The sequence below is a fragment of the Rhamphochromis longiceps genome, linkage group LG9 (genome assembly GCF_057381845.1).
Source record: "Rhamphochromis longiceps isolate RC_006_pf linkage group LG9, R_longiceps_female_GT1.1, whole genome shotgun sequence".
Lineage (NCBI taxonomy): Eukaryota > Metazoa > Chordata > Actinopteri > Cichliformes > Cichlidae > Rhamphochromis > Rhamphochromis longiceps.
This window is the reverse complement of record NC_140565.1, coordinates 16,961,242-16,986,700: the sequence shown is the minus strand read 5'-3', so window position 1 is coordinate 16,986,700 and position 25,459 is coordinate 16,961,242. Positions and strand designations below refer to the sequence as shown.

Here is a 25,459-nt window from a genome sequence, read left to right as displayed (position 1 = left end):
GGCTAAGATATTGGGCCTTCGTCTCGAGTGGGTGAAGCAGCCTGCTTCACTGGAGACCACCATCTCTTTTGATGAAATGTCCGCAGCAGTTCAGCAGCTCAGCTGTGGTCGGTTGATGGATTTCCTGCAAACATTTTTTTTCTTTCTATTTACCAGGAAAAGTCATTTCATGGAGTTAATCTTTATCTTTTTTTTAAAAATTAAAGTCCTTTGGTTTTAGTAAAGCTTGTACTCTTGGTATAAGTCAGTGCTTCTCAATTATTTTCTGTTACGCCCCCTCTCTAAACTACTACTACTGCTACATTTAACGTGCATCAATTTCCTGAAATTAAAAAAAAAAAAATCTTTATTCAAACTATAAACATTTTTTGACCCACTTTAACCAGTTGATGTTGATGCTGTAGTGGATGTGCAATTACACTTTATTCTAGTACTGCAAAAAAAAGCATGTTCCCTACGGTCACACGTGATGAGTAATCGGAGTCTAATTGCCAAATACATTAAGTTCTCTATCTCAATAAATCGTATTCAGTTCCTACAAATGATCTCTTCTTATTCAACTCAGGCATGGTCTTGCAGGGTTGACCTTTGCGAGTGTAGTAATAAGCACAGTGAGCTTGTCTGCATATGCTGATGATGAAACTGGCACTATGGTGGTCAACTGGTCAAAATGTGACAGGCCTTTGCTTGCAGAGTGAAACAGAAAAGTACAACAAACATTCCTACAGTAGAATGGGGCGCAGATGAAATGTTTAGGTAACCTCATAACTTCAATTGATAGTAAAATGGAACCTTAAAGCTTGTCAGAAAAACTTATTTGATTCTTATCCTGATTAATGATGGTATCGACTGATATTAAAAAAAAAAATGTAATGAGATTTTTTTTCCAATATCGCCCAGTTGGTGGCTTCAGGTCTTAAAATAAAATTTGTGTATCGTAAAATAGTGTCAGACATTAAAACATATGTTTATGGTTGGGGAGTCAGTGCTGTCCTGTGCAATAAAACTGTGAAAAAAGGATTCTTAATGTCATATTCCATGCAAAATAAATCATGCAATATACCATTTATGCATGCATGTATATATTTTTATTTATTTATTTATTTGTGTGCGTGTTGTAGATCCATGTTAAGCTTCAATTTAATATTTTCTTGTTGTAAATGAAAAATTGAACCAATAAAGGGTTTGTTAAGGGTCAAAGGTCTCTCCTCTCCTCTCCTCTTCTTTTTTTTTTTTTTTTTTTTACCCTGTTTCTATTACATATTGATCCTGTATGTACACTATAAATGAATTTTGTCTGCTATGAATTTATGGGACCCTCTGGCACTCATGAATTTTAACCCCCCTCCTCCCCACTACCACCCATCTCCTCCACTCCTAAATATTCAGCCCTCCAAGGTAATTCAAAGAGCTTTGCACGTCCTCCCAGATGGCAATATACCAACCACACAAAGCTCCAGACTATGACATATTAAGCTTTGGCTATGCACACATATATACATACAAATACAAATGCATTTGGACATGGACACACACACACACATTCTGGGGGAATGAAACAATATAACATTATAATCGGTGGGTGGCTGTACTGTGTTTTTTTCCCCTCAAATGTGTGCCTCAGGCCTTTCCATTATTGTAATGCTCTATGCTTCCTGTTCGGACTGTGCAAGTAACCTCATGTGTGACTGATGGCAATTCTGCATCTCAAAAGAAATGATTTTATGACTTCTTGCCGAGTTGATGGGTATGAAGTGTGAATGCAAGTACATACGCACATGCAGAATTTTAAAATGGCAAATGATTCTGTGGGAAGATATAGTTCCCTAGTTGTATAAATAATGCAAGCAAATACGCTGATTTACAAAAATAATGAGGAGAAGAGTCAATAAATGAAAAAAAAAATGAGTAGGGGAAAGGAAAGCAGATGAAAAAGTTGTTTGCATAACATTAACCATTTATAAACCTGAGAAATAAAACACTGCATAAAGCATGTGCAAAAATATCTAACAGAAAAAAAAGGTTAAAATGCTGGACTCTGATATTACATTGGGTGATGTTAATAACTATTGCTAGAAATTTTCAAATTAATTAGTTAGTAAATTACTTTAATTAAAGTTAATAAAACAGTACTTATACATAGGCTGTCATAAAAGTTTATTCTGGCACTAATAATACATGTTTTAAGTAGTGTTTAAAAGGCAGGTGGAGCGGCACTGGCATAAATAATCATTCAGAATTTTTCATTTTCACTAACTGGTAGGTTTTCAGCCACAAAATGTACCTCCAAAGTGTAGGGATAAATGGACTGGTACTTATATAGCACTTCTAATTACTTTAAGAACTCACTCAATACAAGCCTTGATTATTCAATTCACACACGCACATTTATAGAAATGCTTTTTCTTTCTTTTTCAATGCTTAAGCACTTTTTAACCTAATGTTTACATGCCAAGACTTCAATGGATCGGGGTAAATGTAGTGCAAGGTATCTTAGTTAAAGCCACTTTGTCATGCAGGTTGGAGGAGCCAGGGATGGAACCATTAACCTTGTGATTAATAGGTGATCTACGTCCTGAGCTACATTTGTTAGGCAAATGTATAGTGGTGTACACAATTGTCTAACAAAGATCCCTGGTGCAAGTCACAAATCAAACATACGGAGATGTGGCAACCGCTTGTATATAAGTGAGCAGCTGAAAGTAGCTTTTAAAACATATATGATAACATTACTGATGATTTGTAGGCTATTAACTATTTTGGAAATGTACAAATCTACTGATAATTCTTATTATAAATAACATTTTTTGGCCTTCCCACATGCATTCATGCCTCTTGTTACTTGTCTCAGTCTAAAGTAAAATATGGAGGTCTACAATGCAGAGTGCTATAGTCTATAAATAGAGTCATATTTTCTTCACGATGTAGTGGGATGTTTATTTCAATAAGATTAATTACCACTATTTTAATGTTTTTTCTTCTTTGACAGCTAAACAGGAGTATAAAATATATTTCCTCACTATGTATCACAGGAATCTCATAGGAAATTAGATTTCTTGGTCCGTGCAAAAGCAGTGGAGACAGTGAGTATTGTTTCCATGGAAACAATGCTGGTGCCTAATAATTCAATATTTAATCAAGAGGTGATCAGAGGAAAGCGTCTTCAACACATATACTCAAATACCTGCCACCTACCAGCTACAGGTACAAAGAGATCCTCTGTCATTGGCTTTGGTTTATTGGAAATTTTCATGGTTGGTAAATGAGAAAATAGAACTTTAATTTTAGTTTGGATATACCAAACATGCTTTGGTCCTGCTGCATGGTCATTAACACAACAATTTGCAGCTACACTCTAACAAAACTGTTATTTTGTTCCAATAAATGAGTGATGAGAGTAAAAGAAACAACAACAGAGTTAATGAGTGTGTGGGAAAGTCATGGGAAAATTAGAGAATCGACTAGATATAAACACGCTCACAAAAACATTATTCAAAGGATTCCCACAGTCTCACCTGGAGTGTTCTCCCAAAAGCTTCGTGTGCCCTTTTGTTTTACTCTTTATCTGCCTGACTGAGAGATAAATGGATGAAATGACAGACGTTTTGTCAGAGAACAGAAGAGCATCTTTTCAGTGGTCACAAACACTTTTACTGCAAGTTGTTGCTATCACACACACACACAAAACAGCTACACACACACACACACACATCTTGAATAAGCATACTTCTGTTAGTGGATGTGTGTGTTTAGTCGATGTGTGTGTTCATAGTGGGGAAGATCTATGGTCTGGTGGATTTGGCGTGTGGGGGTGGAGACTTTAATGACCTCAGACCCACAGTGGCAAGAAAGAGGTTATGAAGATATATGATGATTTTATTCAAGCCTTCTTTGCATCATCTGCTCTCCCTATTTCTTGTGTTCCACCTGCCCGTTTAGTTTTCAGAAAAATGCGTTTAATTACCAGGTTGCACTTAAAAGTACATTAGGCAAAAAAAGAAAAGTGGCCTCAATCACAACCTCAGTGAGCCCAAACGTGTTCTCCTAGATAAAGTATTATATATATGAACATGTGGAACAACTGTCTGTCATTAATGACACATTTAGAGTAAAAACAGACTGGCATGGGCCTTCTATTGAGAATCATAATATTTATCGTTATGTAAATGTCTAACATTGGTTTGCATTCTTGCTGCGGTCTGATCCAATGGCTCCTGAGGGGGGGGGGAAGAAAAAGTCTCAGTCTAACTGGCTCATTACAGACCTTCCTCTAATTCTAGCTTTCAATAACACTATCTTTACAGCATTTCATTTCATTTGACGAAACAAACTGCTTAATGGAGCTTTAAAGAATATGTTTCTGGGGGCAAAAAAGGAAATGCTTGGAACGCCATATACTTTTAAGCATCACATGCAGTAGTTGCTGTGAATTTGTCTGCTGCTCATCTATGGATGTGAATTTCTTGTTCCACCACATCCCAAAGGTGCAGATCTAGTGACTGTGGAGGTCATTTGAGTACAGTGACTTAAATTTCATCTCTATGAAAGCTGTTTAAGATGACTTGAGCTTCATGACATAGTGCAAGAGTGCCAAGAAAATATCCACTGCACAATTACATGACCAGCAGCCTGAAGTCTTAATACATGGCACAAGGGATTCAAGATTTCATGTTGTTCACACCTAATTTTGACCTTGCCCCCCAAATGCTGCAGCAGAAATCAGGACTCATCAGAACAGCCAGCATTACTGTCCAGCTCGCATGAACTCAGTTTTTTGTTTTTAGCTTCCAGTATTAGTCCCTGATCTGGTCTTCTGTTGCTTTAGCCCATGTGCTTCAAGGTTCGAGATGCTCTCATGCATACCTTATACGTTATAACGAGTGATTAGTTTCTGCTGCCTTCCTATCAGTTGAAGCAATCTGTCCATTCTCCTCTGACCGCTGTCATCAACAAAGCATTTTTGCCCAGAGAACTCACTGGATATTTTCTCTTTTTCAGACCAGTCTCTTTCAACCCTAGAGATGGTAATGTTGGAAAATCCCAGTGGATCAGCAGTTTCTGAAATATTCTGAGCAGCCCATCTGGCACAAACAACAATGCCACATTTAAAGACACATAATTTACCCTTCTTCCCTATTGTGATAATCAATTTGAACTTCACCATGTCTACGTGCCTAAATGCGCTGAATTGTTGCCATCCGACTGGCTGATTAGATATTTGTGTCCATAAACAGACGTGTTGAAATCAGCTTTGTACATTTCAAAGTTTACAGTATGTGATTCAATTCTGTTTACAGGAATTAATCACATGCCTTATTCTGACTCATGTAATGGCATATTATTTGGCCTAAACCAGAGATTTAGTAAAAAACACTTTCTGTGATTAACCATCATTGGTGAATTTGCAGTCTTAGATGGCTAAAAGGTTACTCGGGTTAAAAGCTCCAAATGAAAGAATTTGTGTGCTTGTGTGTTTTTCCTTCAAGCTAACAGAGAAAATGAGAAATACTTTATTTATCTTATCTGTTTGGAAATAGGTATATGTCTGAATAAGCTGTCACTTAAACGCTCCATAAACAAATTATCCCCAGTGGGAAAACTGGATGGCGTTGTGTCTGTGAGAAGCCTCTCTTTTCTCTCACTCTCGTTTCGCTCCTCGATGTGTGCATATCTGCACGTCTCTCCCCAGTATATTTGCCATTAAGAGGGACTAAGCATTTCATTATAAGTCTACTGAGCTCCCACTGTGTCATTGAAGCTAGAAGCCAGTTTGGCTTTCTTTTTCAGAGATACTAATAACAGAATCAAAGGAGGGAGCATGTGTTTGCGTGTGCGGGTATGTGTTTGTGTGTCTATGTACTCTGGTAATACTGATGTAATCGCAGGCTCAATCCCAATTAGCCTAGAGGGTAACTCTGTAATAATCCCTACCCCTGGGCATAATGGCCTATTAAAGCAGCAGTGGACAGAATAAATGAGTGTGTCTACAGATAGAGAGGGAGAAAGAAAGAAGGGGAAGGAAGAAATAAGAGTATGGGAGGAAGGGGTGAGGGGCAAGAAAGGTTGTAGGAAGGGAATGAAATAAATGGAATAAAAAGAGCCACAGATGATAGCATCATGGCTAAAATTATTTCGAACCTTATTTTGTTTCTACCTTAACAATAACTTCCAGCTTTATGTGCATCAGTTTAATGGGCACCAAGTTTGCTTATTTTCAGCTCATTATTTTTATTCTTGGAATCGACAAGAGCGGCTTTGAAAATTAGCATTTCAAACTCACGCTTAATTACCTTGTAGTGGAACTTGATGCGACCCCCCCCCCCAGTTCATCCCCTGTCTCAAACTAAGCCATTTTAGTAACCTCCCATGTCCCAAGTCAACCGATATCACACAGAGCCAAGAACAATAGTAATAAGCAGTTCAAAACAGAGTGCTTAGAACAAGAAAAAGCCTGAACTTTTTGGCTAATGAGGATTAGCTGCACTTACATCTCACTGAATCAAACATGTGCTTCTGGTAGATTATATGACAGAAAATACAAAGACAACAGTTCCACTGCTGTCCTCACTGGTTCGCCTGTTAGTGTTGGGTTTAAAACCACACAAAGCAATTGTCAAAAAAACAAGAGATCAAATACTGAAATGGAATTACGAAACACCTGTCTGTCATGGACTGTCTTCATGTTAGGGCTGGTTTGAATGCTCCCAATATGGAACAAAAAGTCAGATTCACTTCTGTTCAGAATTCAATTAATCATGCAGCGTGCACATTAAATTTCAAGAATCAATTTTTGCTTCAGTTTTATCTTCATAGCACACCGCTCACATGCTCCTGTCCCCAAAGAGCAAAACAACAGCTGATGTGGGAAACACATGAGCCACCTCAGCTGTGAGTTGGTAGGTATATCTACTCATCATATTACATTTTTGTTTTAGTATGCTGTAGAGAAAAAAAAACCTTTAAACCTTATTAAAACTTATTTTGTTGCAATCAGGCTTGATTATTGGTTCTATAGAGTTTTCATTTACTGTCCATTGAAAGAAAAAAACACTGCCCAAGAAGCATAACCAATGCGGCTGTTGAGTGGCAAGTCTTTTTCCTAGAAGGAGTTTCCTACATGAATGTTTTTCCATATAGTTCAATAGCAAATATAATGTAAGCGTACATGTGATATGTTTTTATGTAGGCAAACCCACCTGATGATAAATCTACTCGGTAGCTTTTGGCCGCTTTCGTCACATTGATGTGAACTGCAACCTTGCCGTCCTCAAGCGAGATCTCCAGAGTGCCATCATCAAGATTGCTGAATAGGAGGAGGCCATGAGGGTTCCACGTACGAAACTGGAAGCCCACGGATACCGTGTTATGATTGGCTCGACCAGGCAACTGCAGGAAACTGGTGGCGTTGAAAAAGACTGGGAAGGTGTGGGTCTCCGCACAGGTGAAGGACAGGTTTCGCTGTTAGCATACAGAATTAGAAAAAAGAAAGAACAAAGATGGACAACGGGAGATTAATTAGTTTTTAAACAGAGAAGTCAAAAACAGAGCTAATGCCTTTAAGGGGGCTTGCCTGTGAAATAAATGCCTCAAACACTTAAGGAAATCTTGTACTTCACCACCCTTTTGTTGCTTTTAATCTCACTTCTGCGTGATTACTTTCACATGTTAGTGACTGAAGCGAGATTGAAAGACTGATGAAGCTTGAACACACTCATCTTTTTCTTCTAGCTCTACCTGTCTTTGAAATGTAACTATTTTCATCTTATTAATCACTTTATCTAAAATTTTATCAACCTTTATTTAACATCAGCAACTATGTATAATTTAGATTCACCAATTAAGTTAATATGCAAGTCTCTGAATTATTGGGAGAAGTGGGAACACTTGAAGAAAACCCATCTATCAGGAAAAAGCAGAACATATAAACTAGAATCCAGCTGACCAGGAGATCCTCCCTGCTGTGAGCAATAGTAGTAACTAATGCACTGCTGTGTTGAGAAACAGGGTTAAACAGTAACCTGGGTGAATTTTATGTGCTGCAGAAAAACAAACACTATTGTGGTATTTAGGCACTAATTATCATTGAATTTCTCCAACCTTGTGCTCTTAATCTAGTCATTAGCAAGCACACAGCATTGAGCTGCCTTTCCAACTATAGATGATTCCTGATTGTGTGTGTGTGTGTGTGTGTGTGTGTGTGTGTGTGTGTGTGTGTGTGTGTGTGTGTGTGTGTGTGTGTGTGTGTGTGTGTGTGTGTGTAAAATCTAAGAGCAGATCTGTTTTGATTAGAAATAAATGGCTGTGTGAAGTCATCAGAGAGAATTACAGGTGTGGTTTGAATGAACTTGATTAGTCCCACCATTTGTTCAATCAGTCCAACAGGGATCAAAGCAGATACACTGGCCGTCCCCTGAGAAAGGGCTCAGATTTTTCAGAAGCTAATTTTTAGGACTGCAGGGCAGTTAATGTGCTGAAGGTGCATCCTGCAGTCTGAAAAAGTAGGGTGCATTTCATGAAAAGAAACAAGGCCTTTAATCTGCATCTTGTGCCATCGAGATATGTTGAAAATAAACTGTTGAATAGTCAATGCAGTGAAAACCTGTCTTTCCACTGTAAGTTATGGTAAAATTGCAGTCATGATAACAACACTTGCAAAGACAGCAAGGACACACATGGAGGGGCCACTGACAGGTCAGTAGTATCTGATTAATTATGAATCTGTTCAAGCATTTTGGTTCATTGAATAATCTGCCCCCACAGTCGGGTCAAGTATGGAGTTAGTGTGACAATAATGAGCATGTTCAACAGGCAGCTGCCTTTATAAGCGCTATTCCAAAACGTTTAGACATATATTTTGCACATTTTCCTTACAAAGCTGGAGGTGTCGAGCTTCTTTCGGCGGGCCAGGTCTGTAATGTTGTCTCCATTGTAGTTGATGCTCTCCATGCAGCCTTTAAAGTTTTTCCTTCCTATTCCCACTGGCTTTCCACTGTATGGCATCCCACCAAAACTCAACTACAGAGAGACATAGTGCAAAGAGTTAAAAAGAGATAGAGAGTGAGAAAAAAAACGCATGGCAAGAATTCCTTTAATTTTTCTTTAATAAGCTTTTCAGGCTTCTCCTCCCGGTTGCTTTTTATGGATTTACAAGTGTGCACATTCCCATTGCAAACAAATTTCTTACCTCGATGGATTGGACAATCAATTTCCTGTTTTAGGTATTATTGCCTGAACTCTTTGCATTTCATTATCTGATGTTCAATATGTACATTTTATGGGTTAGGTTGGTGCTAGTAATTTGTTTAAATCAAACAGTTTTACCTGCGGGGCATAAAGCATTCACACACACTTTCATGTTGTAAAAATCAGTCAGTTTAGTTCGTAAAATGTCAGGATAGTCACTGATAGATATAGAAGACAGTATAAATTCCAGTACTATATTTGGGCAGTTACATGCTTTTTGTTCGTCATGCTTTGTGACTAAGCATATTTGATTTGAAGGAAAATAATGAATACTACGTTAAAGTGCCAAGCCATAGCTGCACTTTGAGGTTACATCAATATTGCAAAAACTTAGACTGTTAGATACGGTCCTTTAAATTGCTGGGGCTCAAAAGTAATTACTAAAAGTTTCTAAGGCAGTCGGTTGTCATTTCAGTGTTAGTTCATGCACAGAAGAGCTCACACATGGCTCAGAGTTAATTAAGAGTTGAGCTTTGACCTTTAGATTGACTCAGTATATAATCAAGTGACCACAGAAGTGGAAAAATGGTGATAGTAAATGTTTATCAGAAAGATATCAAAGGTAGTTGATTTTCAGGGTGTTTTTTGTCTTAAGGAAATAACAGAAAAAGGCAAACAAGCAGATCGGAAAATCATCTGCACGGTGTAAAAACTCCCATTTTGAGTGCTGGGATGTTTCTAGAATGGAGCTATGAGATGGCACACCTCTTGACTATACAACTTGTGCACTCATACAATAATTGTTACTTAAGCAGGCAATCTAAATATTTTTTTCCTAATTTGAAAAACAATTATTCAACCAAAAATTATGTCTAAAACTTGTGCAGCTCCACATTTCATATAATAAATGCGTGGTTGAACACGGGGCAGCACACGAGCCTTAAAATCATGCCTAATTTTTTTAAGTGTGAATTTTCTACACTAATTTTATTTCTGATTAAATATTGTGATTTCCTGTGGGCTCCTCTGTTTTATTGTCAGTCCCTCCTGTCTCACCCCATTTAGAAAATCCTGGAAACATCCCAAGATCTCAATCTGATGAAGCAGCAGTCCGCTTGCTGAAAGTCAGACAAAATACAAAGAGACCCCACAGGCAAAAACGATAAATAAACAAACAAAAACAAAGGTGACTTCAGTATAGGCCCGAGAGAGCATCACAAGGGATGATACAATATGTCCAATGATGCCTGTGGGTAAACGACTTTGGCAGTCATTTACTGTAACACATTTTTCACTCAATATTCACACAGACATAAAATAATTACTGTGACTTCATCTGTATAGTATGTGTCCAATTAATCTGGCCGTTCAGCTTCCCCCACCACATGCCCACCATTATTATTGACTTATTGACTTATTATTGACCTACTATAAAGCTCAAATTAAAGTGGAAGCACTTGAATGTAGGAGCCATTATTTTAGTAGAGAGCCTGAATAGGGAAAAAAAAGAGTGTATAAAAATATTTTAGTTTTTCCATTCATGGTACCATTAATAGATAAATAACTTTTTTACAATGACAAAAAAAAATAAAAATAAAGATACAATCATTGTTTGAGAGACTCATAGCTTCTCTATCTAATATGACTTTTGAAAATTTGGTGACACTATGTTGTGTAAACATTGCAGGTCCTCTTTTAAACACCAGGTGTGTAGGGTGCTCTTATAGAATAGGAAAGCGCAATATAAGAAGAGTAATGTTGTTACTTGTGTTATGAAGGTTCTTTAGTTATCTATATTAGGCAAACAGAAAAACAAGACTCACTAATATGAAAGAAAAGGTTTTCTTCCTCCGCACTTCCGCTACAATCAGCTAATTTTGTCTTTGTGCGGGAGGAGGAAAATGGTTTGTCCCGTAATACAGTGAGAATCAAAAGTAGTCTATAAATGTTTATGGAATTAACGCTTTGTTTGAAAACATAATTCCCAGCCCCTCTTCTGCTTTGTGACCAATGAGCTGACAGCACACTTATTGGTCGAGGAAAGGTCGCTTACGGAGAAAATACCGGAAGACAACAGATGACCACAACAACAAGCATGGCCAACAGGGAAACAAACGCCGACACTGCGGTGCAAGTCTCGGACGACAGTACACCTAAAGCTGGGCAGACACTGTGCGATTTTTTCAGTCACGTTATTCAGCTCCTGCTCAAACTGTACAGTTGACTCGCAGGGGTTAGAAGTTCATAAGTCACGATGCAGGGTCTCACACTATACGGCCCGATGCGACCTGAGTGCTCACACTGTGCCTCCATAAAATGAAGGTTATAACAGAAAATCTGTCGCTCTCCCTCTCTCTCTCTCTCTTTCACTCACACAGACATGCCACCACCATCAACTTTGCTAAATTGCTAATGAAAAACATTGATCAGGCAGCTGTGATTGAGCAGCAGTGTAGATCCAACTATTTTCACGGTTGTTGTGGTCGTGATAATTTTGTGATGCCACATCGAAAAGGCTCGGATGAGCTTTCCAAAGTTCTACAAGTTGTGCCTCCATCGCTTGTGTCCAGATCACAGGCTGCACAGCCGTGCTGCTCCATCTTTTTCACCGACGTTTACGTGTTTGCGCGTGAGCAGTGTGAGCGGCTGCGTTGACACCCTCACGAGCGATTGATGATCGGGAGCTGGTCGTGAGGTGTTAATCGCTTCTCGTTACCCCACGTATACTACACGATGCACGATGAAGGCCAAAATCGGGCCGATCACCAAATCGGTCGCATGACTCAAAAATCGTCTCAAAATGGGCCAAAAATAGCACAGTGTAAGCCCGGCATTAGAGCAGCAATGTTTGTTCGCTCAGAGAAAGAAAAAAAAAACAAGGCTGCAAAAGTACAGGGAGGAATGGGAAAAGGAAAACACCTGGCTGGGAAAATGCACGATAACACCTTTAAAGCGCACTGCACTGTGTGCCGGCCAGTGTTGGGACTAACGCGTTATTAAGTAACGCGTTACAGTAACTACGTTATTATTGTGGTAACGAGCACGGTAACTAGTTATTATGCCAAAACCGGGAACGCGTTACTCGTTACTGGGATTTAGGTAGGCTTATTCGTTACTTCGTGTGGTGGCTATCGCGGAGCTTCCACAAATTCAATAACATTAGCAAGTGGTGGAAGCCAGCAGGTGGATGAAGGAAAAGGGAGGCAAGAGGAGAGACCCGAAGCGGCCGCCGGTCCGAGAGTGTCAGGTGAACTGAACTTCAGGTAAGAAGTTACGACCTGCAGTCCATCTGGGTCAGATATGAACCAAGTTTAGGTGGAGTTTATTTTCGTTATGCTGACTTTTTCGTACTGCGTGCTAGCTAGCATGACGGAGTTTCTATACAGCTGGGTGGGTGCTATGTTACTGATGTTGAACTTTATTTTGTTCATAAGGTTAATTATTAGAGTTGCCAACCGTCCAGTAAAAAACGGAATCGTCTCGTATTCAAAGAAAATATCACGCGTTTCGTATTGAGGTGAAAAGGAACACAGTTTATGTTTCAGCTACAATGAAAAAGACACAAAACTGGAGTTACTCTGTGTCTTTGCTGCACAGTTGCCTCTTCTTCTCTCATCCTCTCACCATCTCTCTCCTGTTTCTACTTCAATCATGAAACTGATCAATGATCAGCTGATCGGCTTTTCTCTCTTGTTTGTTTATCGCCCACTTTGCGCCAGAAACAGGAAACCAGCGGATGTCGCGCTAAACAACAGCAGCACCTTTAAGCTTGATCAGCTGTTGTTAGAAGTTATTTAATATTAGTTTCTAGTATCAGCTGATGTTGGCTGGAGCCACAGCTGTAAACCTGCTGGTCATGATATGGTTTGGTTTTGTGATGAGAGGGAAACATGAAGATGAAACCAGGAGATGTCCTTACTGAATCATCAGAGCTGAACAGGTGATGGAGAAACAGGTTTACCTTTTAGATGACATGAATGAGTTGAAGGGAAGTTATGAACTGTTTGTGAGAGACAAATAACACCAGGATCCTTTTCTAAGTAGCTGACAGCTGGTAACTGTGCAGGGGTGGGTCTAGCAAAGTGTTGCCAGGGGTCCATGTAGGGCATTAAAAGGGAAAGGGGGGCACAAAGAAATACTTTCTTATTCTCATTTAAAATGTCACTTTTAAAAAAATAATTATCTGAGTCTTACAACAAACAATTGATAGATTGATACATATATACCATCAAAACAGTGAACATCACTGTCACAACAGTGCTTATTTTCATTCAAAGGCTTTATTATTTTTCCTATAATGGTGGGCCGGTCTCTAGTCAAAATGCCCGGGACGAATTTTTTGACCCAGTCCAGCTCTGTATGCAGCTCATCTGCAGTCTGGTGTTGCCTACATCTTCCTATTCAGAAGGCAGAATTTCCGAGTTCTGAGTACAATCGAAAGCACCACGACTGCAGTTTTTGTGTTGGATGTAAAAAGCAGGCTAGGATAGAATCAGGCGTGGGATTTCTCTCGTGGAAATGTGCACATTATTTTTTCCTTTCTATTGGTAGGTGGCACAGTGCACTTGTGGCACGTAAGCAAGCTAGAAGAATGGCAATCTTGCTGGATATCCAGTTACGGAAGCAACACATTAACAAGAGAATTCTGAGTAAAACAAAAGTTACTTTCCCTAGTAACTAGTTACTCTGAAAGTAACGAGTAACTTGAAGTAACTGAGTTACTTTTGATAGAAGTAACTAGTAATGTAACTAAGTTACTAATTTAAAGTAACTTACCCAACACTGGTGCCGGCGCACTTTAACCATAGGCATGCTTCTAGTGGTGGGCACATGAAGAACATGAGGGGCGTGAAAGCTCGGGGAACCCTTAACCAATTTTTTGTCCACCAGGCCACGGCAGAAGCAGATATGGTATGTAAACACTGGTTTGTTTGTTTTTAAATCCTCTGGTTAAGGTTAATATGGGCATGTGCGGTGAACATCAGCGCTATGTGGCCAGAAGTGTAATAATATAATTTATTTTGTGTAATAAACAACTACAAGGATAGATGATTACAACAAATAGATCACTATTACATAAAAGTAATACATTGATGAGTAATGATGCGTAATCATGGGAACAAGCGGGTTTACAAACAGGAGCAGCTGATTAGCATTAGAAAAGCTGAAATAATACCTCAACTGAAGCCAATTGTACTAAATGCACTATATGTGCACAGTCACAAGAATATTTTTCGTTCTATTGTTTTCTATTAATTTATATAATTTTAAGTTAAGCAGGACAGAGTTCTTTTAAAGAAAGGTTTACTTATATTCTCAAAAGTTAAGCATGACAGGCTTCTGTTTAAGAAAGAGACCTGTTTTACTGTGTTAATGTTGTCATTTTGAGCTAAAAATAAATGGCTAAATGATCATTTGTTTCCCATATGGTCATATCACAAAGAATATGAATGAATGAATGAATGTCTTTTATTCGAGCAACCAAATAATAAAGTTATTGTAATGTACAATTACACAAAAAAAGAAAAAACAAGTTTAGCTCGAAAAGGAGTGGGATGAAGACAAGCTTTTTAACTCCCACCCCTACAATCTTATCTGAGTTTTAAATTTTGTAGTTGCGCAGTACATTTAAATATTTGTGACATACAATTACGGTTATAAAATTATCGCATTGTCATAATTACAACATACAGTAGTGTAAATATTTAGCATCAATAATACAGTCTTTATTACCACCGCTGAATATCACAGTCATCACCATCATGGTCATTACATCCTCTCCGTATATTATTTATATTTTAGCTATGAAAATATCAATGAAGTTTGCTTCCATTGTATAGTTGTAACTTCATCAATTTTACTTTTAAGAATTAATTCTGGTCTACTGTTTCCTAATAATGGAGATAACAGTAATAACAACAGCGTAAGACAAAATCAACAGTGTCCATTTCAACTCTACAAAATAATTGTTTATATAAGTATTTGTTGTTAACATTCTATATATAAACAAAGAAAAAAGAAAGAAATAATACAAAGAATATATTATTATTTACTATCATGGATAAACAATCACACACTCGATTCCTTATTGTACCTTGACAATATACATTTTTTGTACCTCGATTTAAACAGATGAATATTTGGACATTGCTTGAGCTCTACATCCATTCTGTTCCAAAGTTTCACTCCACACACAGACACACACAAACCTTTCCTGGTAGTTCTAACTATCTGCCTTTTAAAGTTACTACATCCCCTCAAATTGTAACCTCCTTCTTTATGTGTAAAGAGCTTTTGGATATTTTCTGGCAGTATACCCTTATTTGCCTTATATAGGAGTTGAGCAGTTGAGAATTCAACTAGATCAATCAATTTTAATAGTTTTGACTGCAAAAACAAAATATTAGTGTGACTATAATATCCTACCTTATACATTATTCTTATAGCACATTTTTGTAGTATAGCCAGGTGATGCAGAGAACTTTTGTAATTATTGCCCCACACCTCTACACAATAAGTCAAGTATGGTAGGGCTAGTACACAGTATAACAAAAACATTGCATGGCAGTTTAAGAAGAACTTGGCTCTATTTATGATTGAGATACTTTTGGACACTTTATTTTGTATATGTCTGATGTGTGATTTCCAGCATAATTTGCTATCAATCATTACTCCCAAGAATTTTATTTCTGATACTACATCTATGACTACACCATCTATTTTTATCACAGTATCTTCATTTACATTGTAATTCCCAAAGAACATTACCTTGGTTTTGCTCAAATTTATAGATAATTTGTTAACATCCATCCATATTTTTAATTTCCTTAACTCATTGTTAATGTTAAGTACTAGGTCACTATGGTCGTCGTTAGAATAAAAAATATTGGTGTCGTCAGCAAATATAACTAATTTTAATAACTTTGATACATTAAATATGTCGTTTATATAAAGATTAAATAGAGTTGGTCCCAGAACTGATCCTTGTGGCACTCCACAGCTAATGCCCAAATACCCCGATTCAAATTCGCCCATCTTCACATACTGCTGTCTCTCAGTCAAATAACTTTGGATCCATTTCAAGGCCACTCCCCTAATACCATATCTGTCTAATTTTTTAAATAATCTGCTATGATTAATCGTATCAAATGCTTTCTTCAAGTCAATAAATATCCCTGCTGCATGTCTTTTTCTATCCAGACTGTTGGTTATCTCTTCTATTGCATCAATGATAGCCATTGAAGTTGACCTTCCTGTCCTAAATCCGTACTGACTTTCATTGATTAGTTTATGTTTGTCAATAAATTTACCTAGTCTATTATTATAAAGTTTTTCTAATATTTTAGAAAACTGTGGGAGCAGGGACACTGGTCGATAGTTAGTGAAGATGTGTTTGTTTCCACTTTTATATATGGGTATAACTTTAGCTATTTTCATTTTCTTTGGGCATTTCCCCGTTTGAAATGATAAATTACATATATAAGCTAGAGGTCTGGCAATGCTATGTATGATTCGTTTAACTATACCAAAACAATCAGTAGAGGTCTTGTTCTTACAGTTGTTAACTACATCTAAAATATCTAATTCAGTAACTCCCGACAAGAACATAGTCTTTGAATTTATTTCTATCAGTGACATTTCGCTGTGATTACTTTTTGGAATTGTTGTAGCCAGCTCCGGTCCCACATTTACAAAAAAGCTGTTAAAGCACTCCACCATCTCGTTTAGATTGTAATTGTCACTGTTATTATTAGTGAAATAATCTGGATATGAGCACTTTTTTGTGTTACCTTTAATAATAGTGTTAAGTATTCCCCATATCTCTTTAGTGTTGTTTTTATTTTTATGTATTAAATTAGTATAGTATAATTTCTTACTAGTTCTTAATATTTCCGTTAGTTTATTTTTATATTTTTTATATCTATACTCTGCTTCTTCAGTTCTTAACTTAGTGAATTGTCTGTATAAAGAATTTTTCTTCTTACAGGCCTTGTGTAATCCTTTTGTTAACCACGGGCATTTAATATGCATCTGCTTAAATCAAATTCAAGTCAAATGGTTAAAAAATAATTTCACACACAAAAAAAAGAGCTACAAAATTCACCACACTGGGAAGGGTGAACTGGGTTGCCCGGCCCTGGCCACGAGGTGTCCCTTATTTATTTTTCAGGGAGTTGGCAACCCTAAAAATGGTAGAGGGCAGATATGGACTTTATTTTTATTGCACACAAGGATGCAATGAGCTGAGATGCAGTCTGTATCCAGGACAACAACAATTGCTTTATGCTGCTAACAGAACTTTGGCTCTTTGTAAACGTCTGCTAGACAGCATGCTAACACAAAGCTAGCTAAAACCCCAGAGTGATTATAAAGCTGAGTGAATACTGACACCAGCCCAGCAGCCAGACCCTGAACTTCAACATATAACCAAAGCAGTAATAAGCAGTCAGGCTTGCGGCCTCCATTTCTACCTGTTCTTAAGGTACAATCACCATGGCCTTGAAGTCTTTTTAGGCTCTTTTTCATCTTATTTTTGTGTCGTTGGCTTTGCATTTCTAAATACTAAAAGAAAGATTGTGTGTCTGGCCTAATTAGGATAGGGATTTGTAATGATTTGTGGATTTGTGGAACTGAGAGAAAGTAACAAATTAAGCAATGTACTGCATTACTTTAAAGAAAAGTAATGAGCAATGTGTAATACATTACTTTTTATGAGTAAAGAAACACTGCACATTATATATATTGTGCATGAAATACAACAAGTAGGAGTAAGCATTAAAGGAGAAACATGGTCTTTTTGGGAGAACAGATGTGCTGAGAGGAGCATTCAGGTGTGAAGATGAGGGCTAATAAACTGGCACCTGATGGGAAGCACTGAAGAACAGAGGACTGATAAAATGTAAACTGGGTTTCATATTTGTTCTACAGTTATACATGTGTTCGTTTTTTTTTTTTTCCATTTTACACACAACTCTGAGCCCTGAAGGAAGCCAAAATGATGGAGGGCAGTGTGCAATTACCAGTCGATGTGTCTGTCTGTCTTTTTGTGTGCATGTGTGTTGTTGCTTGTGCTGTGTGTGCATCTGTGGTGACGCTCCAATAGCCTTAGTAATTACTGCCAAGGGTAGACACAAATGCACCCGGATATTTAGTCTACAGCCCTAAATGGGAGCAGAGGACGCACATACACACAAACAAAGATGCACACAAAATAGAGTGTGCAGACTAAATGTACTGAGTACAGTAGTACACTTGACTAAAAGCTGGTCACAAACTGTAGATAGACTTAGTCAGGCAATGACATTGGTAGAATCTATTTAAGGTTCACCACAGACACACCACACACATGCACACAAAGCCTCCTGGTACACCCTTGTTGTATAGATTTCCCTCCAGATCCCTTAATTCAACAGCTTCAGTTTTAATTGGACTGTGGTTTGTCCTGCCCCATTTCTCAGCATCCTACTTAACAGTGGAATAGATCAGGCATATCAGCAATACCTAGCAAAGGTCAAACACTTACACACAACCACATCAATAAAAACACAAACACACAGACATACACATCCTGAAAACCTTGTGTGTATTCAAAATTGCACACGTGCATGTGCACTCTCACATTACAAACAAATTTCTTACTTGTATGTATCCCATAATCAGTTTCCTGTTATAGGTATTATTAGCTGAGCGAGTTGCATTTCATTAGCTGATGTTCATTATGCCAATTTTATCGAGTAGCATGATAGCTGAGTGTAAAACCAATATCTAATTTCCTGTGTGGCTTTATTTTACTGTACTGATCACTTGTGATGAGCAGTTTAAATGCAGCTGCAAATTAGAAAACAGCACAAGGGCATAAGGCAGCAAGTGAAGAAAGGAAGCAAACACAGACAAATGCAACTTCATGCTTACAACTGCTCACATTGCGGCATTCTCTGCAAAATGTCACCTAAACCAGAATCATTAAGCTCCAAAATCCAAATACACACTGGCATAACTGTTAATGAATGAAACACTGCAAGGTACTTCATGCAGTCAATTCAAGTCAGTTGGGTGTATTAGACGTGAATGGGAAAATAAAGATAAGACATTATTTTACAAGTAGAGATTCAGCTTGGTATTTATAGTCTACCTACAAACATTAAGACTGCACTAATGGCAGCATTCAAACTGGACAATTATTGAGTCTGATAGATTTTGACTTAACCTTTTGGGGGATTTTGGCAAAGTCCGCAACATTGTACAGTACAATGTGATATATCCTGGATATTTCCAGGACGGCATAAGAACTGCATTTGCACACCTTCTGACTTTGTAGCACATAAAGTTTGATCCTAATTAATAAATAGAGCTAAACTTATTTAATTAAATACTTAACTTTAAAATTTTTTTTGTAAATAATTAGCCAAACCAAGTGCACAGTTTGGTCCTACACAGTGCAGTGACTATTTGCTGGATGAGCAGGATCTCTAACAGATGTTGCACGGTTACAATTAACAACCATATAGCTGAAGAACTAAGAACACGTCTGTTTCTTCTTTGCCTGGTAGCCAGTCATCCGTATAATAGGCAGCTGGTCTTGGCTGACATTATGTCACCATCATAAGTTGCTTCAATACCAAGACTACCTATCAATGTTATGCTGTTGAATCATTTGGCGTTTTTTTCTTTCTTTCTCTTAACTATTAGGTTTGCAAGCCAACCCTATGGACAGACAGAAGGAGATAAAGCATGCATTACAAATGCACATCTTCAAGTGATCTGACTGGGACTTCTAAGGAGCTTTGGGAGCAGTTTATGGCTGCTTGGACACAACCTCAAAAGCACTATCAGTCAAATTCAAATGTCATATAGTTATTCATATTTATCATGGCAGTGGCAGAAAATCTTGAACTTTTCAACTTTCTCATATTTCCTTATTGTTTGTGTTATTATGTTTATTGGCTTCATCTCGACTTACTTCATAGTCCAAATCGAGGTGGTCAAACTCTCCATTAGTCCTGAAGTGCTGAGTGTGTCTGTCCAAGGTGAAGTTCACATTGCGACGGTAGCGTTCAATCACTACTGAGTGCCAGTGATTGTCATCCAAGAGGCTCCCTGTGGTCACAGAGGTATGACCCAGGATCGAGCCATACTGATTACTGCCTGTAATAAACACAGCATAAGCCTTAAAATGCAGCCATGAGAACGGCGGCTGAATTTGTAAATACAACAAATGGTGTGACCAGGTGCTGTAAAAATAAAACAAATATGTCACACACAAGCAAACACAACTTTTTTTTTACTGATTTCATTTAATTTTAAACTCTAACTTTAAAGGATGCCTGCAGTAAGACATCCTTGGTGTGTCAGACACACTTCTGGTTAACAGTGAATCATGATTCACAGACATATGGATGGTATGGGCTTTTGTTTCCTTCATGAAGAGGGGGAAATTGTGTATTAGAATCTTAACTTTTCCCTTGACTAATATAATTTCAGCAAACCTCCATCAGTATATCCATTGATCCCATCAAAGCACAGCAAAGTGTTATTTTTTGTATCCCAATTCATTTCCATTATTTCCCAGCTAGACACACATTGATGGAGGTTTCAAAACATCCTCACATGTTTAAACATCACTGTAAAGCAAGACATGTCTGAGGCTGATACCGTAAAGACCTAAATCCTAAACACTGTTGGAGAAGGATCACCATCAAGAGAAAGTTGCTTTTTCTAACTCTGTGGCATTTATTTGTTACCCACCCAGGTTTATCTGCAGCAGCAGCTTGGCTTTACGGAGTTCCAGTGTGATATAGTCTCCCTGCTGGCCTTCCCCATGGAGAATCACACCCTCACTTTCTGACGTCTTAAACCTCAGTGCGATCACGTCCTTAATGATCTTCATCTTCTTCACCTGTGTTAGCAAACACCAATGACTTTGTGTGATTGTTTGCAACACTGGTAACTAATTTCTGATTAGATTAAAATGAAACATTATGTAAAAAAACAACAACAACAACTTTTCACTTTAGAAACTTTTATACTTGGTAACAAAACAAGACAATTTTCACTACCCAGTGTTCAAAATCTACATCCATTTATTTATATATAGCTCTCATAAAAAATGCCAGTTTATCGTGATACATTTGAATTTTTTCATTCTAAGTTTTTATTTTATGATCTAGCCTATATAATATGCAGGTATATGCTGTGTACCAACTAACAAGACTCCAGACTCCAAGACTTCTATTTAAGGGCAATAGTTTTAAACACGTATAGGATCCCAAGTCTTGATAAAACACAATGACGAACAAAATACTGAAACTCTCTGTTAAATATGTTTTCCAATGTTTATTAAAGGACTGCCATAAGTTTGTGTGACTAGCAAAGGAATGATCAATATAACCAATACCCTCTACTAGAATTCATTACAGGATCTAGTCTCCATGTTCTACAATGACCGAGTCAATATTGCTTTTTATATTCCAGTTTATTCAAAATTGAATATCCAATTCCAATCCAATAATTTTGAATATCCAATTTTAAATATTTGACTACTGAAGTTGAAATTTGGGTACCTTAAAACGATATGAGATCACACCCTGCCCATCAAAATTGATGATGTCTGCCCCTAAAGGAGGAAGATGGAATTAAAAGACAGGAAGAGAGAGAGAGAGAGAGAGAGATTATTATTTAAACAAACACAAAACACAAACATTCAGATACATTAAATTCAAACCTGACAGTAATATTTAAAAGAACAGATGCGCTAATAATAGATGAATGTGTAAAAGGGCAAATTAAATTAGATATTATATTGCCAGCTCAATTTCTGGCTTTACATGCCACAAATTGCCTTTTTCAAAGGAAAATTTTTATATGTCACAGTAGGAAGAACACGTTGGCTAATTGACACACATTTTTTGTTTACTGGCACACTTGCTATTAATCATGTTTCCTTTTTAATGCTATACGTTAAGATTAAAAATAATTGCAATAATTAAAAAAATGATATGCCTTTTTTACACATTTAAAAACTGCCACACAGATACACCTGCATGCAGACTGAGCTGGGAGCTCCAACTTATCCCAGATTCAGTGTAAGCCGAGGTTAATCGAGGAGAACTCAAGCCATGTGTGTCATGTTAAACAAAGTTAAAGTACAAAGAAATGCTATGTGTATATACTATACGTATAAGTGAAGGAGCTCAAAAAAGAGACAAGCAGTGGCATGAGGATGATTTTCAGACCTTGAGCTCAGTAATAAAGAGCAGTGCTTGAGGCATCTCTTCAGTCTTACTATCATCATGACAAGTGTTCGAGTGGTTAGTGGAGAACACATATGTGGCAAGATTGGTTGGAGAATTTAGAGAAGAGAGCACAGGAAATGATGGGATAACATAGCTAGGGAAAGAGATACAGGGATAATGATGCACAGTCACACTGCCCCTCAATCTTATATGATTTCTTGGGTTTTTACTTATATAAAACACAGAAATACACAAATATACTGAGGATGCCTTTCCTGATAAATAGTTGAGGGGAGGTAGAGGGAACTTACATCTGTTCCCTTTGTTCCAACTTCTCAAATGCTGTCTCGCTTTCAGTATTTTTTGCTGCTTCACCCTCACCCCACTCTTTCCAATTTCATCTTTCTCCATTACTCTCCACTCTGCTCTACTTGTTATTTATTTTGGTTCTGTCTTTAGTTTCCAATCTTTCTTCAGTCATTTCACTTTGATTTTTGTTCTGTCACATTTATGGTACAGGCATTGGTGGTATCTCAGCGTCCAACAGTTTTATATGTCGCCATATATGGATATGGATCAACGTGGATAAAATAATCAAATAAATAAAAATTAAACGCATGCATGCGCGCACACACAAAAAATGCAAATACAAATGTTTTATGGTTGCTTATAATTATGCTAATGCCAAAAAAAGTCTCTGACATTTTAAACTACAAAATGAAGTTTGACATTGAAATGTTAAACTATAACTACATAATGCATTTTTCAACTGCTTAAATACTAGCTTCAGTTCTCTAAAACTAATTGTCAGTGGCCTGAACGCATATATTTAATTAACTTGTAAATATCCTGCTACAGTAATGTTTGGTTTTTGATTTTAATGGTCAGGTTGTTGTTAGTCAACATGACATAATCACAATGATCATAATATAGCATGCTTAATTAAAGTTTTGTGGATATAAATGCGATGTTACTGTCATGAAATTAAAATTATACAGGTGAGTAAACAGTGTAAATTAGTCATTTTAGCTGCTGGTAGGTGGTTGCTTTACAACATTTTGATGAAATAATAGATGTGCATAATTCATGTTCTCTGTGCTACAAAATCTTGCAAAACTAAAATGATACAATGCTTTTCTAAGGTTTTACAGGTGCAAAGGTGCATCCTTGCCCATTGTTAAATGGTTGCCAGGGAACATGATCACATTATAATATACCATGCATGAGTTTTGCTGATATAAATTAACCATTAATGTTGTGAAATTCAAATTATATGATGGGTATTATGAGTGCATAGATGTTAAATATGGGTTATTATCACTCATTGGTAGGTGGCTGCTAGGCAAAATGATGATGTCATAACATATGGTTCTATAGATAAGAACCTTAAAGGGATCTAAGATGTACCTGTGTGCCAAGTCTGGTTGCTCAACTCCTGACTGTGTAGGTGGAGTTTGTGGGCGGAGAGAGATTTTAATTTAATCCTACGTAAAGTACTATTTTTTTTTTATCCTATTTATTGTTTTTGCAAAACATTTAACCCATTCTAACAGATTAAAATATAGTTTTAAATGTGAAGCTATTGTGATGAATCAGAGTAACTATAAATCAAACTAGGGACCACAAGCCTCACCTTGATAGTATAAAATGTTTCTTGATCTAATGTATCCATTCGAGTTAGTAGAAACTTGTTTCAGGTGTTGCTGGGAGGAGCCAGAGACAATGGTTTCTAGTGGCACTCTGGACTATGTGAAATTTTCTCTCCTGGTAAACACAAACTGACTTCCCTTTCATAACACTGAAAACTAATTCACATTTTAAATCACATATCTGTGTTGGTTTGAAAACAATACTTGAGATGTAACTTTCTCCTTTGGTCAAATAAAGATAATTGTTTCAGACTGTTTATCTGTCATGAAAGCAAGTTTTATTTGCAACACCATACATGCGGTTCCCATGCTTACTCTAATGTAATATTGAGCCCGAGAGCCAGAATGATGCTGTTTAAGCTGATGCTTACTCTAGAATTAGATACTATTCAGAAGAAAATCTCCATAAGTACATTTCTTAGCCTTGACAGATTATGATGGCGATACATCATACTGACAACAGATTTGGTCTTTGGCATAAAAAAAAAGCCACGGGTTGAAGTCAGCTGTGAAAGAGATTGCATTTGTATGGAAAATTAAATTTGTACTCTCTGTTTCTGTCTGATTCCCCTTTCTCTCACATATTGCTTCTACTATTTACCGACTCATCTATGAAGTAATTGATTTGCTGTTGATCCTATGTTAATCAAAATGGAAATGAGCATGTACCTCTGGCACAACCACATCCACACACATGCATACAGATACTGCCTTTTATTGCATAGTCCTAGATGAGTCATAATATGGCATTGCATTTAATTATCATACATTTTCAGAACCCAGAATTATCATCTACAACCAACATATTTGGTGATTATGCTGGAAACATAACATCTATATTTATCTGCCTCTTTTTCCTCCCACTACTTCTCTTTTGTGCTTTCTGTTTTCATCCTCTTTCCTCTGCCATTGCCCAACACTGTACTTCTCCCGTCTTTCATCTTCCGGCTGGGAAGCGGGAAAAACATTTACAAGAAGCTGATTCTAGGGGAACTGCAGAGTCAGGGAGTGAAGGATGGCTAGATGAACAGACAAATGTATGAGTTCTCATTTTCTGACTGAATGCTGAAGAAAGAAGCAGTGACAGCATAATCATGAGGAACCACTGCAGGCTTCAAAACAAAGATGACAGACAACTCTGAAAGATGATGCACCTGACCAGAGGGAGTGTGTGTGTATGTGTAGTTGTAGTTGTGTTTCCCTCTTTCTGTGTTTCTGCTGATACTTGAGTTTTAAGCATGTGTCTTCCTTATTTTGCATTTATTATACATCTCAAAACAGATGTCACTGAGTGGTGGACAACATTCATATCTGTCAGAAACACAAACTCTCTGAGCTTAGTTGGGCCTTGAGACAAGCAAGTAGGTTTCTTTTTTTTGTTTCGTTTTTTATTTT

General features: G+C 37.4%; 1 protein-coding gene across 1 annotated transcript in view; it reads right to left on the bottom strand.

Annotated features, from left to right (window-relative positions):
• The window catches only part of cntnap2a (contactin associated protein 2a), a 443,305-nt gene that overhangs the window by 188,906 nt on the left and 228,940 nt on the right, over nt 1-25,459 (bottom strand). Inside the window, exons 5-9 of the mRNA XM_085418525.1 lie at nt 21,744-21,796; nt 20,929-21,079; nt 20,144-20,328; nt 8,872-9,015; nt 7,197-7,458 (exon numbers count right to left, since the gene is read on the bottom strand). Coding sequence (XP_085274651.1) covers nt 7,197-7,458; nt 8,872-9,015; nt 20,144-20,328; nt 20,929-21,079; nt 21,744-21,796 — 795 coding nt within the window. The remainder of the gene's footprint in view (nt 1-7,196; nt 7,459-8,871; nt 9,016-20,143; nt 20,329-20,928; nt 21,080-21,743; nt 21,797-25,459) is intronic.